Below are 18,293 nucleotides of genomic sequence, written 5' to 3' on the forward strand. Positions count from 1 at the left end.
ATTGTTTCATCTAAGACGAAAACTAGCTGTGCATACGTAGGTATTAAATTTGCTACTACATAGTGCAGAGATTCACAAGCTTTCTTGAGTATGCGAGTTTGAAACGTTCCCGCGGATATCAACTCGCGACCCACAAGTAGGTGGTGACTTAAAGATTGGGAATCTCTGAGAGAGCACGATGTGATGGTACAGGTTTGAATAGAGCAGTGTACTTGAACCAAGATTTCAACCCCATCAAATTGTTGAAAAGCTCAATGCAAGATAGTTGTTATGGTTGTTATACTCATTTTTACAAACAACAATCACTCCAGAGCGAGTCAAGTATTATAATTGAAAAATACCAATGTCCAACTTTGATCACTGCTAAAAATATACCGGCAATAAACATGTGATTAATGCGAAACGTACTGTCACGAAAATAAAATAAATTTTGATTTTCCTAAAAATATTGGAAATTCCAAGAAAATCAGTTTTTCCATAGATTTCTGGAAAAAAAAATCATTTAAAATTATTTTTTTTATATCTCATAATTCTAAAAAGTTGGGTAAAAACAAAATCGTATTGTCTGGTTTTTCGGTTTCGAATTCTCAAATTTTAACCACCATGATGATCTTCTGGCATGTAATTTTTTTTTTCAAAATCTAAATACTAATAGTTTTAGATTGTTTATATCATTTTTATTTTTGCCCTTAAGCAATGTTGTTTAAAGGCAAGCTTTTTTTGTTCACTTTTCGAATTTATAAAAAAATCGTAAAATTGTAAAAAGATATCAAAAATCCCAAAGAGAAAATCAATTTGTTCCTTAGTTCCTAAGAAAATGTACACGTAAAAATATTTTGTCTATCTCATCATGAAAAAAACCGATGGTTGGATTTTTACGTTTTTTTTAGTCAAACTTTTTGCCATAATGACTTGATTTCACACGTTAATTTGCTTGAAAAAGGTAAAAACTGTATTTTTTAAACCTTTTTATTTTGTCGAACCTTTTAACGAACATACAGGGATGAAGAGCTTTTTGAGTGTGTTGATTTATTTCATTTTAATTCCGTTTTAATTGCTTATCTTTTAGCAGCTGCGCGTATTTCGTCTACTACTTGCAGACTTTATCAGTGCCAAGTACTCAACACCACTATTTTTTTTTTTTTTTTTTTTATATATCTTTTTCGAATAATTATACAAAAAATCAAAACGTATTTTTTTCGGATCGGTAAGATTTCCTTTAACCATCTGCTATAGTTAGCGAACACTGAGTGTACTAGATAATCGGTGATCGAGTCTCAATAAGAAGTGGTAAATTCAATGAAAAGATAAGCTTATTAGTGGATTAATCCAAGATTAACCGTTATGTTTCCAACCATAAGCCTGCTATTATGACTTCTAATGTCGCGGTTAGTAAGCACGCTTCAACGTAATTTCTCTTGCTGTTGAACGAACATACCATCTGCAATATGTAGATTTAGTAGTCATAGTAAAACAAAAAATACACTTTCACATTATCACCACAACCATCGACCGACATGTTTCGATAGTAGGCTATTGAATTTCCCATCGCGGTAAGTTCGTTATTTGTCAAGTTAACAATTGAATGGATTAGCATGTTTCATATTGTCACGGAAATACATTGATATTTTTTTTTGTATCTGGACAAAGCATAGGTTTACGACCATATGGATGCTTAACAGACCTTCGCGGTGTAATGATACACTACCGAACAGCAAGTGGATCAAATAATCGCTCAAAATGATTTGAATTCACTTCTTCTCTTGAGCGGAGAATGAATGTGTGTGTGTACTTCATTTTAATTTCGTTATTTTTTCTTCTCACTCCAATTGTTACACATGCCATCACAGCATTACGTTCAGCAACAATCGTACCGTACCAGCATACAACACAACCGCATAAAACAATGAATGCAGAGGTAGAGATGAAAAATAATGCTTTCAAAGTCAGTTGCTAATCATGCACCGAACCGCACGCACATTGCACAGTGCGCTGCTTACTTCGATCGAGCTTAGGATCACATTCACCAATCTTTTCGGATTGTCTTAGGTACGAACATCTGATAGCTATGAGACCTTCAAATACAAACGACTTTCCTAAGTGACACTGGCAAAGGAACGACATTGTGTGTTATTGAAGCAACACTAAAAATATTGGAGTGTAAATTAATGGAACCAAGTTATGCAATGTGCAGTGAACGGGGCTCTTCAAATTTCATTTGGCAGTGCATTACGAACATCGCCGTCTGATCAATGAATACGGGACAATGAAAAAGATATCTAAGAAGAAAAAGTGTTAACAGGCTTATCCTTCAGTGAATAAACCACGGTTTCAAAAACGACAATACGGATGCATCGAAAATGCCAGAAAAATGAATGATTTATCCGCAGTGTGAACGAGGTAAACCAAAATATATTTAGATATGCACCATACGTACTGCGAGTAAAAGAAACATTCGCGTAGTGAAAGGAATGTATACCTTATTGCCATGAGCCGTGATGTGAATTATATTGCGTACTAGGTGTACTCGGATCGAGGAGAACCGCTTTAAAATGATTTTCTTCAACGCAAGCTGCGCGCCGCTAGTGCATCAATTCAATTACTGACCGGATTCTATAGACACGATATGACCAATTTAGGTACTTTACCGAAACCGAAGCGCCACGTTTTGTAGTATTCTTTGTGTGGTTATTTCTACGTAACCAAATATGATGAAAAAGAGAACAATGATCTGTGGACAGTATTCACGCCCCCATTAAACAAAACAAGCAAAGCGTTGAATGATAAGAAAGATAACTCTTGAAACTTCAAGATAAATGAAACAAAGTGATTTCTTATCACGAATCGATAGGCTACAAAAATATGCTTTTGTGTTTTCATGCGATCATCAAATGCTTGAGTGCTTTCGATGGTGGCTCGACCGATACCGTTTTGAATGGGTGATCATAAATGGACCGATGAACTGCATATGTACACACCTGCGAAACATCATCATCATACGGTAGATTATCCGGATTCGGATTCATCTAGCTTTATAATTATTCAAGTTTATGTCGGTGCATACTTTAAACAGCAAAAACATGCAATTGTTTCTCTTTACTTTCTATGCTCTTATATACGCACATGTAAGCACTCGACTAAATGTGACGAGCAATTAAAGAAAAAAAAATCGCAGGGAAAGGCGATCGTTTATTTACGGCAGATATCTAATGTTTGGAAGTGGAAAAAAATCCATAATTATTGAGATCGATATCGCCTTGCACATATAAATATGTGCTGATGTTTTAATTCTTCCAAAATCTACAACCACCGGGAAACGCAAGACTCCCACACTGTTTTGAATAAAAGATAAATGCTAAATCAATTATAAATAACCACACATACACATTTTTCAGTTAGCCTAGCTAGTTGTGGCACGGAGGTTTCGATTCCAGATCCGGGTCTAGATTTTTTTCCAGGTTCTAAACGTACTCGACTTCCCTGAACATAGAGCAGCGGTTTTCAACCTGGGGTATGCCAGACACATCAGAGGGTACGCTCAACAATAATACATAATGGCGAAAAATTCTCAACAATATTTTTTTCCGTGCTACAATAATTATTAAAAAGTCGTTATGACAGCTATCCATATAAAATAATCCGTTAGAAACTTCGTCAAGATACATAATTTGTCAATTCGTGACAAAAAAAAATTCATTAGATAACTGTTCAAAAGACAGCTTTAACGTGTGAAATGCAATTTCTCTTAAATTCTGTAAGTGTAGTTGCACGTTTAATGTGTCTGGGCATCCGATTGAAAACATTTATTCCTTTAAAATATAATGAATTTTGTGAAGCACAGGTCAAGAAATGTGGTATTCTTATTTCATCCTCGTTTCTAGTATTATATCTATGAAAATCACTTCCCCTTTCAATTCGACCACACAAATATCGAGGCAGAAAACCGTTAACTACTTTAAAAATGAACACCATAGTCAAATATACAATTCTTTGCTTCACAGACAACCATTTTAAAGCGTCTAGCATCAAAGTTGAGGAAGTGAACCTATTACATCTCAAAATCAAACGCATTATTTTACTCAGCAAGCGCAGTAATCTCGATATTTGTGTTGCAATGACCAAAAATAACATGGAAGGGCAAAAGTCAAAATGAGGAAAGATGATTGATTTGTATAGCGGAAAAATATTGTTTTCAATTTTCTTTTCGCCCGTTCTTCAAAATGAAAGAACTAATTTTGCTCGCCTACTGTTCTAAATGTTATTCAAGCAAGAAATAGAAAGAATAAGTTGTTCATAGTGTTGCCAAATTTTAAGATTAATTTTACATCGAAAAACTTAAAGGGATTTTTTCTGGGTATGAGTATTTGATTTAAATATTTTATTTGATAGCATCATTGCATTTCACAGACTTTTTTACATATAAGATATATTATACAACCTAAGTTCAAGTACAGTTGCTGTGAAATCAGCCTGTGATATAGAGTTTTGGAAGAAAAAGTTGGAGGGTGGTGTACAAGACACAACCGCATTGTTGACGTAGGACTACGAATTTTTTTACGGTTCGGACGATTTAGAAGATGTCGCGCAGCAGGAGAATGCATACGATGAGGGTTTCTCAGTTAATGAAAGTGAAACGGATAAAATTTAACCCACAATAAGATAGAACATAATTTATTTCCCTAACAAATTATTTGATTTTTGAATCATTTTGATATATTTAGTGACAAATTGAATGGGTGAATCATGGCTTACTCTATATAAATTTTATTCTAACTCTTTACTGAAATGAACTTGGTGGCCCTGAAAAGGGCCGTTTTGTTACGTTGGTGAAAGTTGTAACCTCCGAAACCGTGAGTGCGTCCCTGTCGCTTCAGAGCGTAGACGAAATCCATGGCCGTGACGGTTTTGCGCTTAGCGTGTTCAGTGTAGGTGACGGCATCACGCATATTTTCTAGGAACACCTTCAGCACATCTCGGGTTTCCTCGAAGATCAGACCGGAGACGCTTGACACAACCACGTCGAGCCAGACCCAAGATTACAACTCTAGAGAGCAGCGGCGCCCGTGTTGTAGTGGTAAGCGTCCCAGCAGGCCTGGGTTCAATCCCAGTCAACGCTGCCGAGATGTGTAGTGAGCATTTCTCACCTCATTTTTACAACGCAAAAACAAATACAGTTTACTACTAGCATTAAAATCTACTTTATTTTACATATCTATAACAAGCTTACACTCTATTATATCTACTGCTTCAAAAAGAACTATGTTCCGTTAACTGTGTGCAAAATTATTAGCATATGAGCAGTTCGTGACCAAAACTGTGTATGCCAAGCATAGGTGTGGATAGCATAGGTGCATGGAAAACAAATCCAAGGAAAAAAACAGCATTTTGTGTGGTCGTTGGGGGCGGGTGGTTCTGAATTGGCAACAAAATTTTCCGCAATTGTATCCTCCCTATTCGTACACGCCCGAAGTTCGTAGGTGAATGTCACTTCGACTTGTTTCATCTAGGAACCATTCTCTGATGACTGTGTTGGGGAAGCAGCACATGCATGTACGTAATTGGTGGATTTGTTAGTTATTTAGAAGCTTTTGGACAATGCTTGACATTTACCACTTTTTCAATAGTTTCAATTTGAAAATCAACCGTCAAGAGCATTGCTATCGATGCGTAGAAATGTTTCTGATCGATTGGTGATAAAATAATTGAAATTGGTCCAGGGGCAGCTAAGTTATTAACGTTCAAAATCTTTCATAATTTCATTTTTCGCTTTTCATAAATTGTACCCCCATCTTCCCGAAAGACGTAGTCCTACGTCAAAAAAAACATGACATGAAGTTGTTTTTTTTTCAAAGCAAATTGAATCACTCTCCAGACCTACTCTTTCGAACGATTGGCATTTTTCTTATTTACTTCCATCGTCTTGATCCAAAGTTAATTACAACAGACAAACAGATACAATGTTTTTCATAATGATTATCTTCACTCAACGGTTAGTTTTTTGTTTGCTTCTAAAGTTAACCACTGAAAATCATGTAATTAGTAGACGCCTCATGACCTCGCTATCGCAAAGCTGAGCCACCTTGGTCTTACGGCGTGGGTCGTTTGCTGGTTAAAATCATATTTATCCTCCAGAAAGGCCTTCGTTAAGGTTCATGATGCCAGATCCGATGTGTTTGATATACCATCGGGAGTTCCACAAGGAAGCCACTTAGGACCTCTTATTTTCGTTTTATTTATTACCGACGTGTGTGACCATTCAAGTTCCAGTAAGTTGTTATATGCTGATGATTTGAAAGTCTACCGAGTGATCATATCGATCCTAGATCGTTGTGCTCTACAAACTGACATCGAGCGGTTAACATCGTGGTGTCAGATGAACGGAATGCAACAACACTGCCAAATGCAAAGTCATTACCTTTACCCGTACTGCTCCTTGGTTCGTAGCTTTCTTGAATATGGAGTACAAATCTACATATCGTGCATCGAAAGAATCCAGAAACGTTTTGTCAGATTCGCCTTACGATAGCTAGTATGCTCCGAGATATCAATTTCCACGCTCCAGTCAGTCCGTCGTCTCCGCAATAAGTACCTCTTGTGGACTACCGGACACCGTACTACTTAACGCTATAACAATCCACTCCACAAATGTTGCAGACTGTTCAATAATGTGAGTGATGCTTTTAATGTTAATATTAGTAAACTAGTTTTTAAGAATAGAATCAAGTCCCGATAATTCAGTCTGTGTGACTTCAATGCCAAAGATGGCGATTATAAATAATTAGGTGTTGGAAATAATTAAAAATATTCAGAAGCGAAGCATGCATGTTCTCATATACTTACATGTCCTTTTGCTCACGTGTGCTTCGCTTCTCAATATCATCTTATTATGTCCAACATTTAATTTTATTGGTAATTGGTAGTGTTGCCACCGACAGCACACTTTGCCATTTACTATCCAGTTTGTCGTTTGAACACTACCACCATTTGTTAAACACAGTGCCCTCCAAAGTGTAGTCAACAGATGGTAATAGTGCTTTTTGGACAATGTTTTACAGTCAATAACATTCACAGTATTATATCAGTTTGTTTATGACGTTACGTGGGGACAAGTGGCCGTTATGTATTCAAACATGGTTGAATTTTCCTGCTCTAATTCCTGTTTGTCTGTGTGTTATTTTATAAGGGACACTTTAAGGTTAAGTTTGTATCATTTTAAAAGTAATCTTGTTTCATTAAAAAAAAATCGGGATCAAACATTTCGTATCTTCCCTGGGCAGTATGAGTGCAATTACTGCCTTACAATTATACCAAAGCAAAAATGGTAATCGGATGAGAAAGTTCGCAAATAACAACCGTGGTAGTGCATCTAGAACACTAAGTTGAGGGCCAGCGCAAAGTTCCACGAGGGACGTAATGAAGCTAATATAATAAGAAGTACGGTTTCAATCAATTCATCATAAAATCAGTTACAAGTACTTAGAAGGTTCGGTGTACAAAATTGTTGAAAAAAAATCATATTGATCCACTTGTACAGTTATAATTATAATTATAATTTAAAGATTAAAAATAGTACACTAGTTACTTCCTATAACTAGTCTCATATGGAAAATGACAGTCCTCTAGCCAATTAAATTGTAGAATGAATATGAGTCCATAGTATTAATACATAATATAAAATTAGGTACAAACTGCTAGTGCATATCGTTGTTATCTCAAAATTGACATAAATCCATATGGAAATTATATGCGATTATAGGCAGTTTATGTGTTATGCATTTTAGGTACAATAACTAGATGTGAAGCATCAACACAACCAGAACATTTCTATCTTTTAGTCGATGGTATATTGTCTTGGTCCAGTATTAACTAACTGTTAAATAAGTGACAGAAGATCAGCATGTGATTAAAACTGTCTGTTAGTCTGTAAGACTATGGAATTAAACAAAAAAAAATTAAATTAACAACATTTTAAAACAAACAAAAAAAATACTAATAGCTTCTAAACGCAAAAATAACATTTGGGACCTATTTGTAGATTCATTGGGCAGTTATCTTCTGAAAATATTCAAAATGCTTTATTCTTTTTCCTCCAAAATTCTTTATCACAGCAAGTATACTTTGAACTTTTGCTGTTAATTTATCTTATGTAAAAAAAATACTGAGGAACGAGATTGCCCTATCAAATTAAATATTTAATTCAAATATACTCTCAAAAAATTCCATTAATGTTTTTAATTTATAAATTAAACTTAAATTTGGTAAAACTATGTTTTTTTTTGCCGAATTTCATGTTTTCTTGCAAATAGTTATTAATGCAGCAAGTTGCAAAATGATTTTATCAGCACGTATTACGAAGAGTGCTGTAAAAATCAAGTTATGCAACGAGTTGCATATAACATTTTTTGCAATTTTGCAAAATACCCTTTGAGTTTTAATTATTTCTATCTGTATAGCGTTCTATGTTTCAAAAAGTAGAAGGGTCTGTGCCTAGGGGCACGAACGGAAGCTTGACGTAGGAACATGCTTGGCATGCACAGTTGTACAGTTGGTAATAACTTTTCACTCAGATGTTGCAATTTATTTTTCTTTAAAGTAATTGATAGATTACGCTCATAGTTTACTGTAGATATGCGAAGATTAGGTAAAGCTCAACATTTGAATCAACACTAATCAATTTAACACTTAAATTCCGAGATGTGTAGTGAGCATTTCTCACCTCATTTTTACAATGCAAAAACAAGTACAGTTTACTACTAGCATTAAAATCTACTTGTTTTTACATATCTATAACAAGCTTACACTCTATTCCATCTACTGCTTCAAAAAGAACTATGTTCCGTCAACTGTGTGCAAAGTTATTTGCAAATGAGCAGTTCGTGACCAAAACTGTGTATGCCAAGCATGCATAGGACCGCTAGTGGACGGAATAAATGTGAAGAGCATTTAGTTCTTTTAATTGATCAATTATCTATTATCTCAACCCTTTCCATTTTTGAATTGTAGGCGTACCAAATTTGTAGTAATTTTTTTTTTTTCAAAGAGAAAGTTGATTAAGAGAATCAATCAAAATCACTTGCACCCCTGCTTCCAAGTTTGGTTACAATATTACAACTCTGGAGAGCATTTTGTGTGGTCGTTGGAGGCTTGTGGTTCTGAATATGGACAAACAAGCACAGATAAATTCTATTCCAACTCTTTACTAATGTAAGCTTGATGGCCCTGAAAAGGGCCGTTTTATTGAAGAGGACATCCATGGCCACTTACGCTTGGCGTATTTAGTGTAGTGACAGCATCACGGACCTCATTTTCCAGGAACACCTTCAGCACACTTCGTAGATCAGACCGGAGATACTAGACGACCGATGGCGGTTATCTCGAAGAACTTTGCGATGACGCTTGGTGCCTCCTTTACCAGACCTTTTCCTCCTTTGTCACGACCAGTCAATTGTTGCTCGTTAGGTGTGAAGGAGTGGACTAGCCACCACCTTCCTACTGCTGCTATTGCTGTTCACCACACCGTCCGAAGCGAAAATGAGCTAATGCCATACAGCAGCGCTCTTTATATCTTTTCAGGTTAAAGCAGAATGATGTGCAACCAAGTGGTATATCAGCTACAAAGACTCCTCCCATTATGAGTAGTTTGCTATCAAGTAGCGACATTGGCTCTTTTCCTTTTGCGTGCACGGCGAATGAGAACGACCCACATTTGAGTTTAGTTCACTCATAATCGCCAAAAGTGCAGGAACTCAGCGATGAGTAAATTTGTCTCATGGTTTCCTGTGGAAAACCTAAAAAATTTGTCAGAAAATGAGGAAATTGACGAAAATTTTATTCTGTCTCGGAGTATGTAGTACCAATAGACTGAGTGAATCCAATCTTTACTTTTCTCAAATTCGGGAATTTTTCCCTGGAAAATCCTGGAAAAACCTGGGAAAACATGAGGCAAATTTACTCATCGCTGAGTTCCTGCACTTTATTTCTTATTTCTGAGATAACTAAACTCAAATTTGGGTCGTTCTCATTCGAAAGATATCGGCGCCGGTGGTTAGCGTGATTACCTCTCACCCCAGCAAGCCTGGGTCCAGTCTCAGTCGGCGCCACCGGCGTGATCTAAGGCATAACATCTCTGATCACGCCTTCCTTCGGGAAGTAAAGCCGTTGGTGCCCGGTTGAGTTGATGGGTCGATTGATAGGGTCCAGGTGTGGGAGCTGCCTCCCTGGCGTCGGTAGCATTGGTGCTCAGTACGGAAAACAAATCTCGCGTCACTTTTCAATAGGTCCTATCTACATTGATCGTTTCTCTTCATCGACACTCTCGTTCGGCTCGGCTTCACAAATCTCTCCTACTGTTTCAAAGTTGACCAAGGTTGATCAAATAATGTGTACCCCGCTTCCAGTTTGATTATATGAGCATTTTGTGTGGTCGTTGGTTCTGAATATGCACGGAAAAAAAAAGAGTTCCCATATTCGTGAACCGCTCGTGAACCATAGTTCACGGTGTATATTTCAGAAAATTTTGTTCTGGATAGCTGGCCGTGATTTTTAGTTCACGCTCCGTTCCCGTTTTCGGGAACGGATTTTTTTCCAAGTGGAAAAACAGGCAGATGAGTTCTATTGCTACTCTTTACTGTAATAAGCTTGGTGGCCCTGGTGATGATTTAACCTCCGAAACCAAACAGAGTGCGTCTCTGTCACTTCAAAACGTAGATGACATCCATGGCCGCTTACGCTTGACGTGTTTAGTGTAGGTGACAGCACCACGGATCTCATTTTTCAGGAACACCTTCAGCACATATGAAGCAGCATATGCATGTAGGTACTTGGTGGATTTGTTAGTTAATTCGACGCTTTTGGACAATGCTGGACATTTACCACTTTTTCAATAGTTTCTTGTTGAAAATCAACATTCGGAAGCATTGTTATCGATGCATAGCCATATTTATGATCGATTGCTGATAAAATTATTGAAATTGGACCAAGGGGCAGCTGAGTTATTAACGTTCAAAATCTTTCTTAATTTGTTACATGCTCCATTTTTGGTTTTCACAAAGTGTACCCCCATATAGAAATCAGAGACGTAGTCCTACGTAAAAAAAACTGCATATGGACGTCCATGCGTATGAACAAAACCTTCTGATCCAGTAGGTTATGAAATATTACTGTCTTCATTTTTCAAGCTCTCGGTTAGTAGACGAGAGGCAAGGCAATACTCAAAAGCGATGGTTCTACAGAAACCTTTTTGATGAAAAATCATGAAGAAAGTTGTTGCACGGCACATTTTGGTGCAAACATGTAATTGTCCCCTGCTAAAGGTAACCCCAGGGACATCCCGGTGGTGCCGAGAGCATCCAATCTAGTCAATGATCCAATTCAAGTCTATAAAAAGTCTTTTGATGGAAAACCGTGAAGAAAGAGCTGCCATACGGCATGTTTTGGTGTAAAATGCAATTGTCACCTGCTACAGGTTTCCGTGGGGCCTTAAACCAACCACAGGGCCACCACAATTTTCAAAGAAGAGTTAGTTTGGAATATTTTCTAACACAAGAATAATAATACATAAACTGAAAAAGAATCTTATAAGTAATGAACGGAAAATGGACTAAAGGAGTAAAAAATTTCCTTATTAGAGAGTTGAATAGATTTTACTCCTTTAGTTTACTTAAATCTTTGGTTTTAATTAGTTAGGTAGGTTCCGATTCAACACATTGTAGTTTCATTTTTATACCTGTGATCTTGACTTTTATACCTAGGGGATGAGTACTTAAGGGGGTTAGATTTTGAATAGTTCTTTAGTGGGAATGACACTGATGAAGACTGCACATTGTAGTCGAAATACGTATCTGTCATGGATACCAAAATTAATTAAGTGGAATTAAATGGAAGATAACCTTTTTGCTGTTTTATTGAAGCATTCCGCTAACAACCCAATTTCATTACTTCATTATGATGGCTACCAAGCCTTTGGGATTTTCCTTATTAGAGAGTTGAATAGATTTTACTCCTTTAGTTTACTTAAATCTTTGGTTTTAATTAGTTAGGTAGGTTCCGATTCAACACATTGTAGTTTCATTTTTATACCTGTGATCTTGACTTTTATACCTAGGGGATGAGTACTTAAGGGGGTTAGATTTTGAATAGTTCTTTAGTGGGAATGACACTGATGAAGACTGCACATTGTAGTCGAAATACGTATCTGTCATGGATACCAAAATTAATTAAGTGGAATTAAATGGAAGATAACCTTTTTGCTGTTTTACTTATATTCCACATTGACGGTGGATGTCAAGATTTTTATTTGAATAATAATAAATTCTTCAGAGGATTTTCACCCATCGTTTCAAACATGTTCTGCACTCTCATAGGTGGAAAAATGACAGCGCAGTGTACAAAAAATAATCGATTAGTTATTAATTGAGTAATTAAAAAATGGGATATCTCTGATTTTTGGTTTGATTGTTTTGATAAAAAAGCGCAAAATTTCAACTCTTGCGAGGGGGCAGCATAGGCACAAAATCACCTTCTTACGGGAGGATGATGATGATGGATGAAAGGGACCGTGAAAGAGCTAAGAGGAAGAGGAGACAACTGGCTTCTTTTTGTCTGTGACGTGTTCTTCTTCTCTCGCGGAAACGACCGTGCAAAAACTGGGGGGTGCACTTAATGACTCGTTCCAATATAAAAATTCCCACTAAATTGAAGGATACCAGCAAAGATGTTAAGATTGATAAGGCCTACTAAATGGAGGACGGTTCAGTTGGCTACCTATTGTTTGCTTTAAATTAACATCTCCAATCGCGATCTAAAGTTGACCCCCGCGACGAACATAAGATCGTAAAACGAGATGGTGATTTCATAATAATAATAATTAAAATATTTTTGTTTTATAATATCTCACGATATAGCTGTACAATTTGCGTGGCAATCTTTCTCGAGAGAAAAGAGGACAAAGATTAATGCAAGTTATGAAGTTTATATGGGGTTTGATCCATTCTATTGTGAGTTTAATATGCTACAATGAAATAATCAAATTCATATGATGAAGTAATGAAATTGGGTTGTTAGCAGAATACTTAAATAAAACAGCAAAAAAAGTGTAGTGAGAGAGATAAGGATTAGTCATTTCCATTAAATTCCACTACCTTATTTGCTTATCCTTGACAGATACGCGTATTACGTCTACAATGTGCAGACTTCTTCAGTGTCTTGTACTAACACTCGACCAGTACGAATACTCGACCAGTCGAGTATTAGTACAAGACACTGAAGAAGTCTGCACATTGTAGACGTAATACGCGTATCTGTCACACTGATTAAGACTGCACATTGTAGTCGAAATAAGTATCTGTCATGGATACCAAAAATAATTAAGTGGAATTAAATGGAAGATAATCTTTTTTTGCTGTTTTATCAAATTCATATTCAATTTACTCAATTGCAACGTTTGCTATTTTATGGGTTTTTAACAGTTAAAGATCAACTGAATAAGTTAACTTAAATAAGTTTCAGTTGAAAGCCACTTGTCTTTTATAGTTCTGAAACATAAAGATTTCTGAGGTCAGGTGCACTTTTACTTCTAAATTGTTTTTTAATGACTAACATTAGTGATTTTATCTCAGACAGGCGTATCTGAACCTTTCAAGAATGAGCGTACCCCGCTCCTCCAGTGACTTGAAACCTAATTATGAATAATAAAGGAACGGATTTTCTAATTTCAAAAATTGAAGCCTTATTTTAGGATTTATTCAATAGCCGCACATTTTCAAAAATTTGAATGAAGAATTGTTCATTTTGGAGTTAAAACTCTAAACAATTAATTTCGTTATTAATATTATTGATTATTGTAGATTATTGATTGGAGCAGCAAAAATAATATCGCAGTCAATGCAGGTTGATATTTTTACAAACATTTCTATATTTAACATCGGTCTCTGTTCCGCAATCTAGTGCCAATCACCGACGGACATCGATTGCCGTCCATTGATGGCAATCGAATGTGCAAGAAGGCAGTTTCTACACCTGCGTTGAATATCGCACCCATTCAAACACACATGGGCCGGGAACAACGGCTTTACTTCCCTTCCGAGGGAAAACGTGACCAGAGATTTTTAATGCCTCAGAAAAATCCCACTGAACTCGGCTGGGATTGAACCTAGACCCATTGGGGTGAGGAGTTTTGCTCATAACTCAAATCTGTATCTCTTATGCATCACGAACTAGAGCGGGCAGAACTTGTTACTGTTTTTCAGTGAATGTAAAATACATTCATTGAAAAACAGTAGTGGCTTCTGTTCGCTCTGCTTCGTCATGCATAAGAGATACGGATTTTAATTGTTAACAAAAGTTGTAGCTAATAACAAAACCTACAAAAGCTCTACACATTATTTTGCGGAATGCTGTTGAAGAAAAAAGTTAGAGGCAAATGAATGTAAATGAATGCACGAAATGAATGTAAATGATTTTCCATGTCTGGTGACAACGCTAATCGCATGACCACAAAACCAACCAGTCACGACAGTATCTTTTTTATTCCGGAAGCTGGACCTCTAAAATTGACACAAAATAGCCAAATTTCACGATACTACGATTAGAGATTTTTGAGGCACAGCATATGTTATGGTTAATTTGCCAGATTAAATGAGCATTCCCACGAGAGAAAAAAAATAAGTAATAATAAGCTATATAATAAACCACAAACATTAGACAAAGCAGAAGTGGGTTCGAACAATTTCACTCAATTAAATTTTCGTTGGATTTTACTACCGCCTATCGTTAAAACCCAGGATAGCCTCACCACCCTGTCTCTAATTTATATATGGCATAGACTCTACGCCAATGAGAAAATGCATTTCTCTTCAGTCTGTCGTAGAAATACGAGACTGGCAGATGCTTCAAACATGAGTTTTATGATGTTGGCTCTAGTTAGGAGTATATGCCTAGATAGCATCCCGTAACTTCAATCAGTGCTTAAATCTGTCATTGTCATTGAAAGATTTCCACACGATATTGACAATAATATTTTTGACATTGTCACTGGATGGATTGACAAACACATATTATCTCGTTAAATTTGTTTTCGTCATTGGCAAAGATTCACCTTGTTATAAAAAGTGTTTTTATCATGCACCCTTATTCAAAGTATTGTTATCCATGCAGTTAAGAACCAAGAGGATTGTTCCACGATGTTCATTATCATCTCGTGAGAGTGACTGCTGCTGTTTTGTTGATATCACCGTTTTTGAATAACAATGGAAAATAAAACATGAATTAGATAATCTACTCTTACTATGGTTCAACAATCCATCCTCCGGGAGAAGATCCAGTTCTACGAACTTACAAAGCCTAGCAATGATCGAGTTTTTAAGAGCTCATGTGATTGCTATTGATGCAATTAAAATCCCGACCGTCAATTATCGATTTTTGTAAAGTAAAGAAAATTTAGATGATACATCAAAGCAAATATGCCTGTTTTACGATGTGCAACGCTTGATACTTGCACTTGATGCCGAGTTTGAGAGAATAAAAATTGGTTGTAATGTAGCCACCTAAACCAATGTAAGAATATTTATTCAACTCACATACATACAAAAGGGCGCGCGCGCGCGCTCGCGAACTGGAACTCAGATCGAAACTCGGGCAGTTTCCAAATACTACCCCCTTCTCTGGAATAAGAAGGTTAAAATATACGAAGGTGTGATACACATCCGTGAATTACAATTCAAAACATTTTAAATTTATTATGTGTAATCTCTTTCCTTCTTCTTCTTTCAGGGTATCGCGTTTGAGAAAAACAGAAATGGATGCAGATGTACACAAAGAGTTCAGCGCTAGTTGTTCCTAGTTAGATAATATAGTTAGCGAAGATACCTTAGCACATTGACGTGTGCTAACAAATCTAGTCAAAAGAGTAACGTCACCATCCAAATCATCAGTATATTCCAAAAAAAAAAAACTACATTAGTTTACACATAGAGCACTCAGTGTGTGTAAAACATGCGGAGAAATTTGAAGATTTTCTTGGTATTAGCGGTAACATGGATTCTGATTGCAGTGTACTATTTCGAAGGGAGCCACAAGAGTCGAAACCGTGCACTGAGACTGCGCGAACATCGGACGGCTTCTTTGACACAACAGTTGTCGTCCGCCGACTGGCAGCAGCAGCAGTACGGTCCATCCACTTCACCTAAACAAAATGTTACATCCAACGCATTGTTACACATGTCCTTGCCTCGGCATACGTGGGACTATTTTGATGAAATGGAATACATACGGAAAGGCAACCTACGGCAAGGAGAAGATCCATATTTGCGGAACCGTTTCAATCAACAAGCAAGTGATAGTTTGAAAAGCAATCGAGAACTTCCCGACACCCGGAATCCCATGTGCCGAAAGGAATGGCCAAGTAACCTTCCACCCACCAGTGTGATTATAACCTTTCATAACGAAGCACGAAGTACGCTTCTGCGAACGATAGTCAGTGTCTTGAATCGATCTCCAGAACACTTGATACATGAGATTATTCTAGTAGATGATTATTCGGATTTTCCAGAGGATGGCCAGGAGCTGGCTAAAATCCACAAGGTTAAGGTGATAAGAAACGAAAAGCGTGAAGGTCTGGTTCGTTCGCGTGTTAGAGGTGCCGACGCAGCAACTGCATCAGTTCTAACGTTTTTAGACAGCCATTGTGAGTGCAATGTAGATTGGCTGGAACCATTGTTAATAAGAGTTAAAGAAGATCCTACTCGTGTAGTATGTCCTGTGATCGATGTTATTAGTATGGATACCTTCCAGTATATAGGAGCTTCTGCAGATCTACGGGGTGGGTTTGATTGGAATTTGGTGTTCAAATGGGAATACTTGAGCATTTCAGAGAGACACGAGCGCCAGAAAGATCCAACTACACCGATCAGAACACCAATGATAGCTGGTGGTTTATTTGTGATAGATAAGCCATATTTTGAGAAGCTGGGAAAATATGATACTCAAATGGACATATGGGGTGGCGAAAATTTGGAAATCAGTTTCCGTGTCTGGCAATGCGGTGGTAGTCTGGAGATTATTCCATGCAGTAGGGTCGGCCATGTGTTCCGGAAAAGACATCCGTACACGTTTCCAGGCGGTGGCAGTGGCAACATTTTCGCCAAAAACACTAGACGTGCCGCTGAGGTATGGATGGATGACTACAAACAGTATTACTACGAAGCCGTTCCTTTGGTGAAGAATATTCCATTCGGAAATATTGACGAACGGTTAGAATTGAAAAAGCGACTTCAATGCAAACCATTCGAATGGTATTTGGAAAACGTATACCCGCAGCTGACCATACCAGAACAGCAAACCAAAGGCAGCTTACGACAAGGACCCTACTGCATGGACACCTTGGGTCATCTTGTAGATGGCATCACTGGTCTCTACCACTGCCACGATAGCGGAGGTAATCAAGATTGGGTCATCACGAAAAAAGGACAAATCAAACATCTGGATCTTTGCTTAACACTGCTGAATTTTACTATTCGATCGCGTTACAACGTGGTGGTGCTAAAGTATTGCGATGAATCTGCGAATCAGCAGTGGTACAAAAGAGAAGGCGGACTGATCCAACATAGCAAGATAAATGTTTGTTTAGACTCGCGTTACGTAAAAGAGAAAGGCATCACTGCAGAGCGATGCAACTCGGCGCTCGAATCGCAGCTTTGGAAGTTTTCCACCAAGTGAGAAGTGCAACAACAAAATAGCAACAACAAAATATAGGCCTGGTTCAACTAACTCCCTTGGATGTGTTTCTTATTATTGTTCAGCTACTGAGAGTTAAGAAAGTATAGAATTAATTATGAAAGTGAAGCTAGCTATAAATACTTTATAATCAATTAAAATATACAGAAGAGTGCTTCAAAGCGCAACGATAGCATCGTGATTGTACATTCCAAGTAATGATTAGGTTTTACTACCATCCATAATAAAATCTTTAAGACAATTGTAATTATTCCGTCTTACGTCAGTTATGTGATGACAGTTCTAAAGCGCATGTAAAAAGGTGCTATGCACCAAATGTAAACGTCGATTTCTCGCGGATTTAGGTAAACCAACGGCAGCATCTAGTAAAGGTATTGCTATGATTTATTCTGGAGCGGACTTTAGTAGAAATGGCCAGATTTTTTGTTTACGTTCCATATGACATATAGACAAAAAAAAGCATGATTTTTAACTCTCCCTTCTCCTCCGTGGACTAGCGTGGACATAGACTCGACCCCCTTGATATCCATGTGACTTTCAGTTTTTTTCCAAGATACCCCAAA

At 37.2% G+C, this 18,293-nt stretch overlaps 1 protein-coding gene across 2 annotated transcripts; it reads left to right on the plus strand.

Moving 5' to 3' along the window:
• Positions 1–1,968: 1,968 nt before the first annotated feature.
• LOC135708711 (polypeptide N-acetylgalactosaminyltransferase 2-like) lies at positions 1,969–17,977 on the plus strand. Of its 2 annotated transcripts, none has more exons than XM_065230813.1 (2): positions 1,969–2,400; positions 15,769–17,977. In XM_065230813.1, exon 2 carries the CDS (start codon positions 15,991–15,993, stop codon positions 17,710–17,712), a length of 1,722 nt encoding a protein of 573 aa, XP_065086885.1. In that variant the 5' UTR covers positions 1,969–2,400; positions 15,769–15,990; the 3' UTR covers positions 17,713–17,977. The 2 variants fall into 2 exon arrangements, with proteins under 2 accessions (XP_065086885.1, XP_065086886.1); XM_065230814.1 differs by lacking the exon at positions 1,969–2,400 and adding an exon at positions 15,098–15,688.
• Positions 17,978–18,293: the final 316 nt, after the last annotated feature.

Source organism: Ochlerotatus camptorhynchus, unplaced genomic scaffold, assembly GCF_037179485.1.
Source record: "Ochlerotatus camptorhynchus isolate MF236.1 unplaced genomic scaffold, CSIRO-AGI_Acam_v1.1 ptg000333l, whole genome shotgun sequence".
In the NCBI taxonomy this organism is placed as follows: Eukaryota; Metazoa; Arthropoda; class Insecta; order Diptera; family Culicidae; genus Ochlerotatus; species Ochlerotatus camptorhynchus.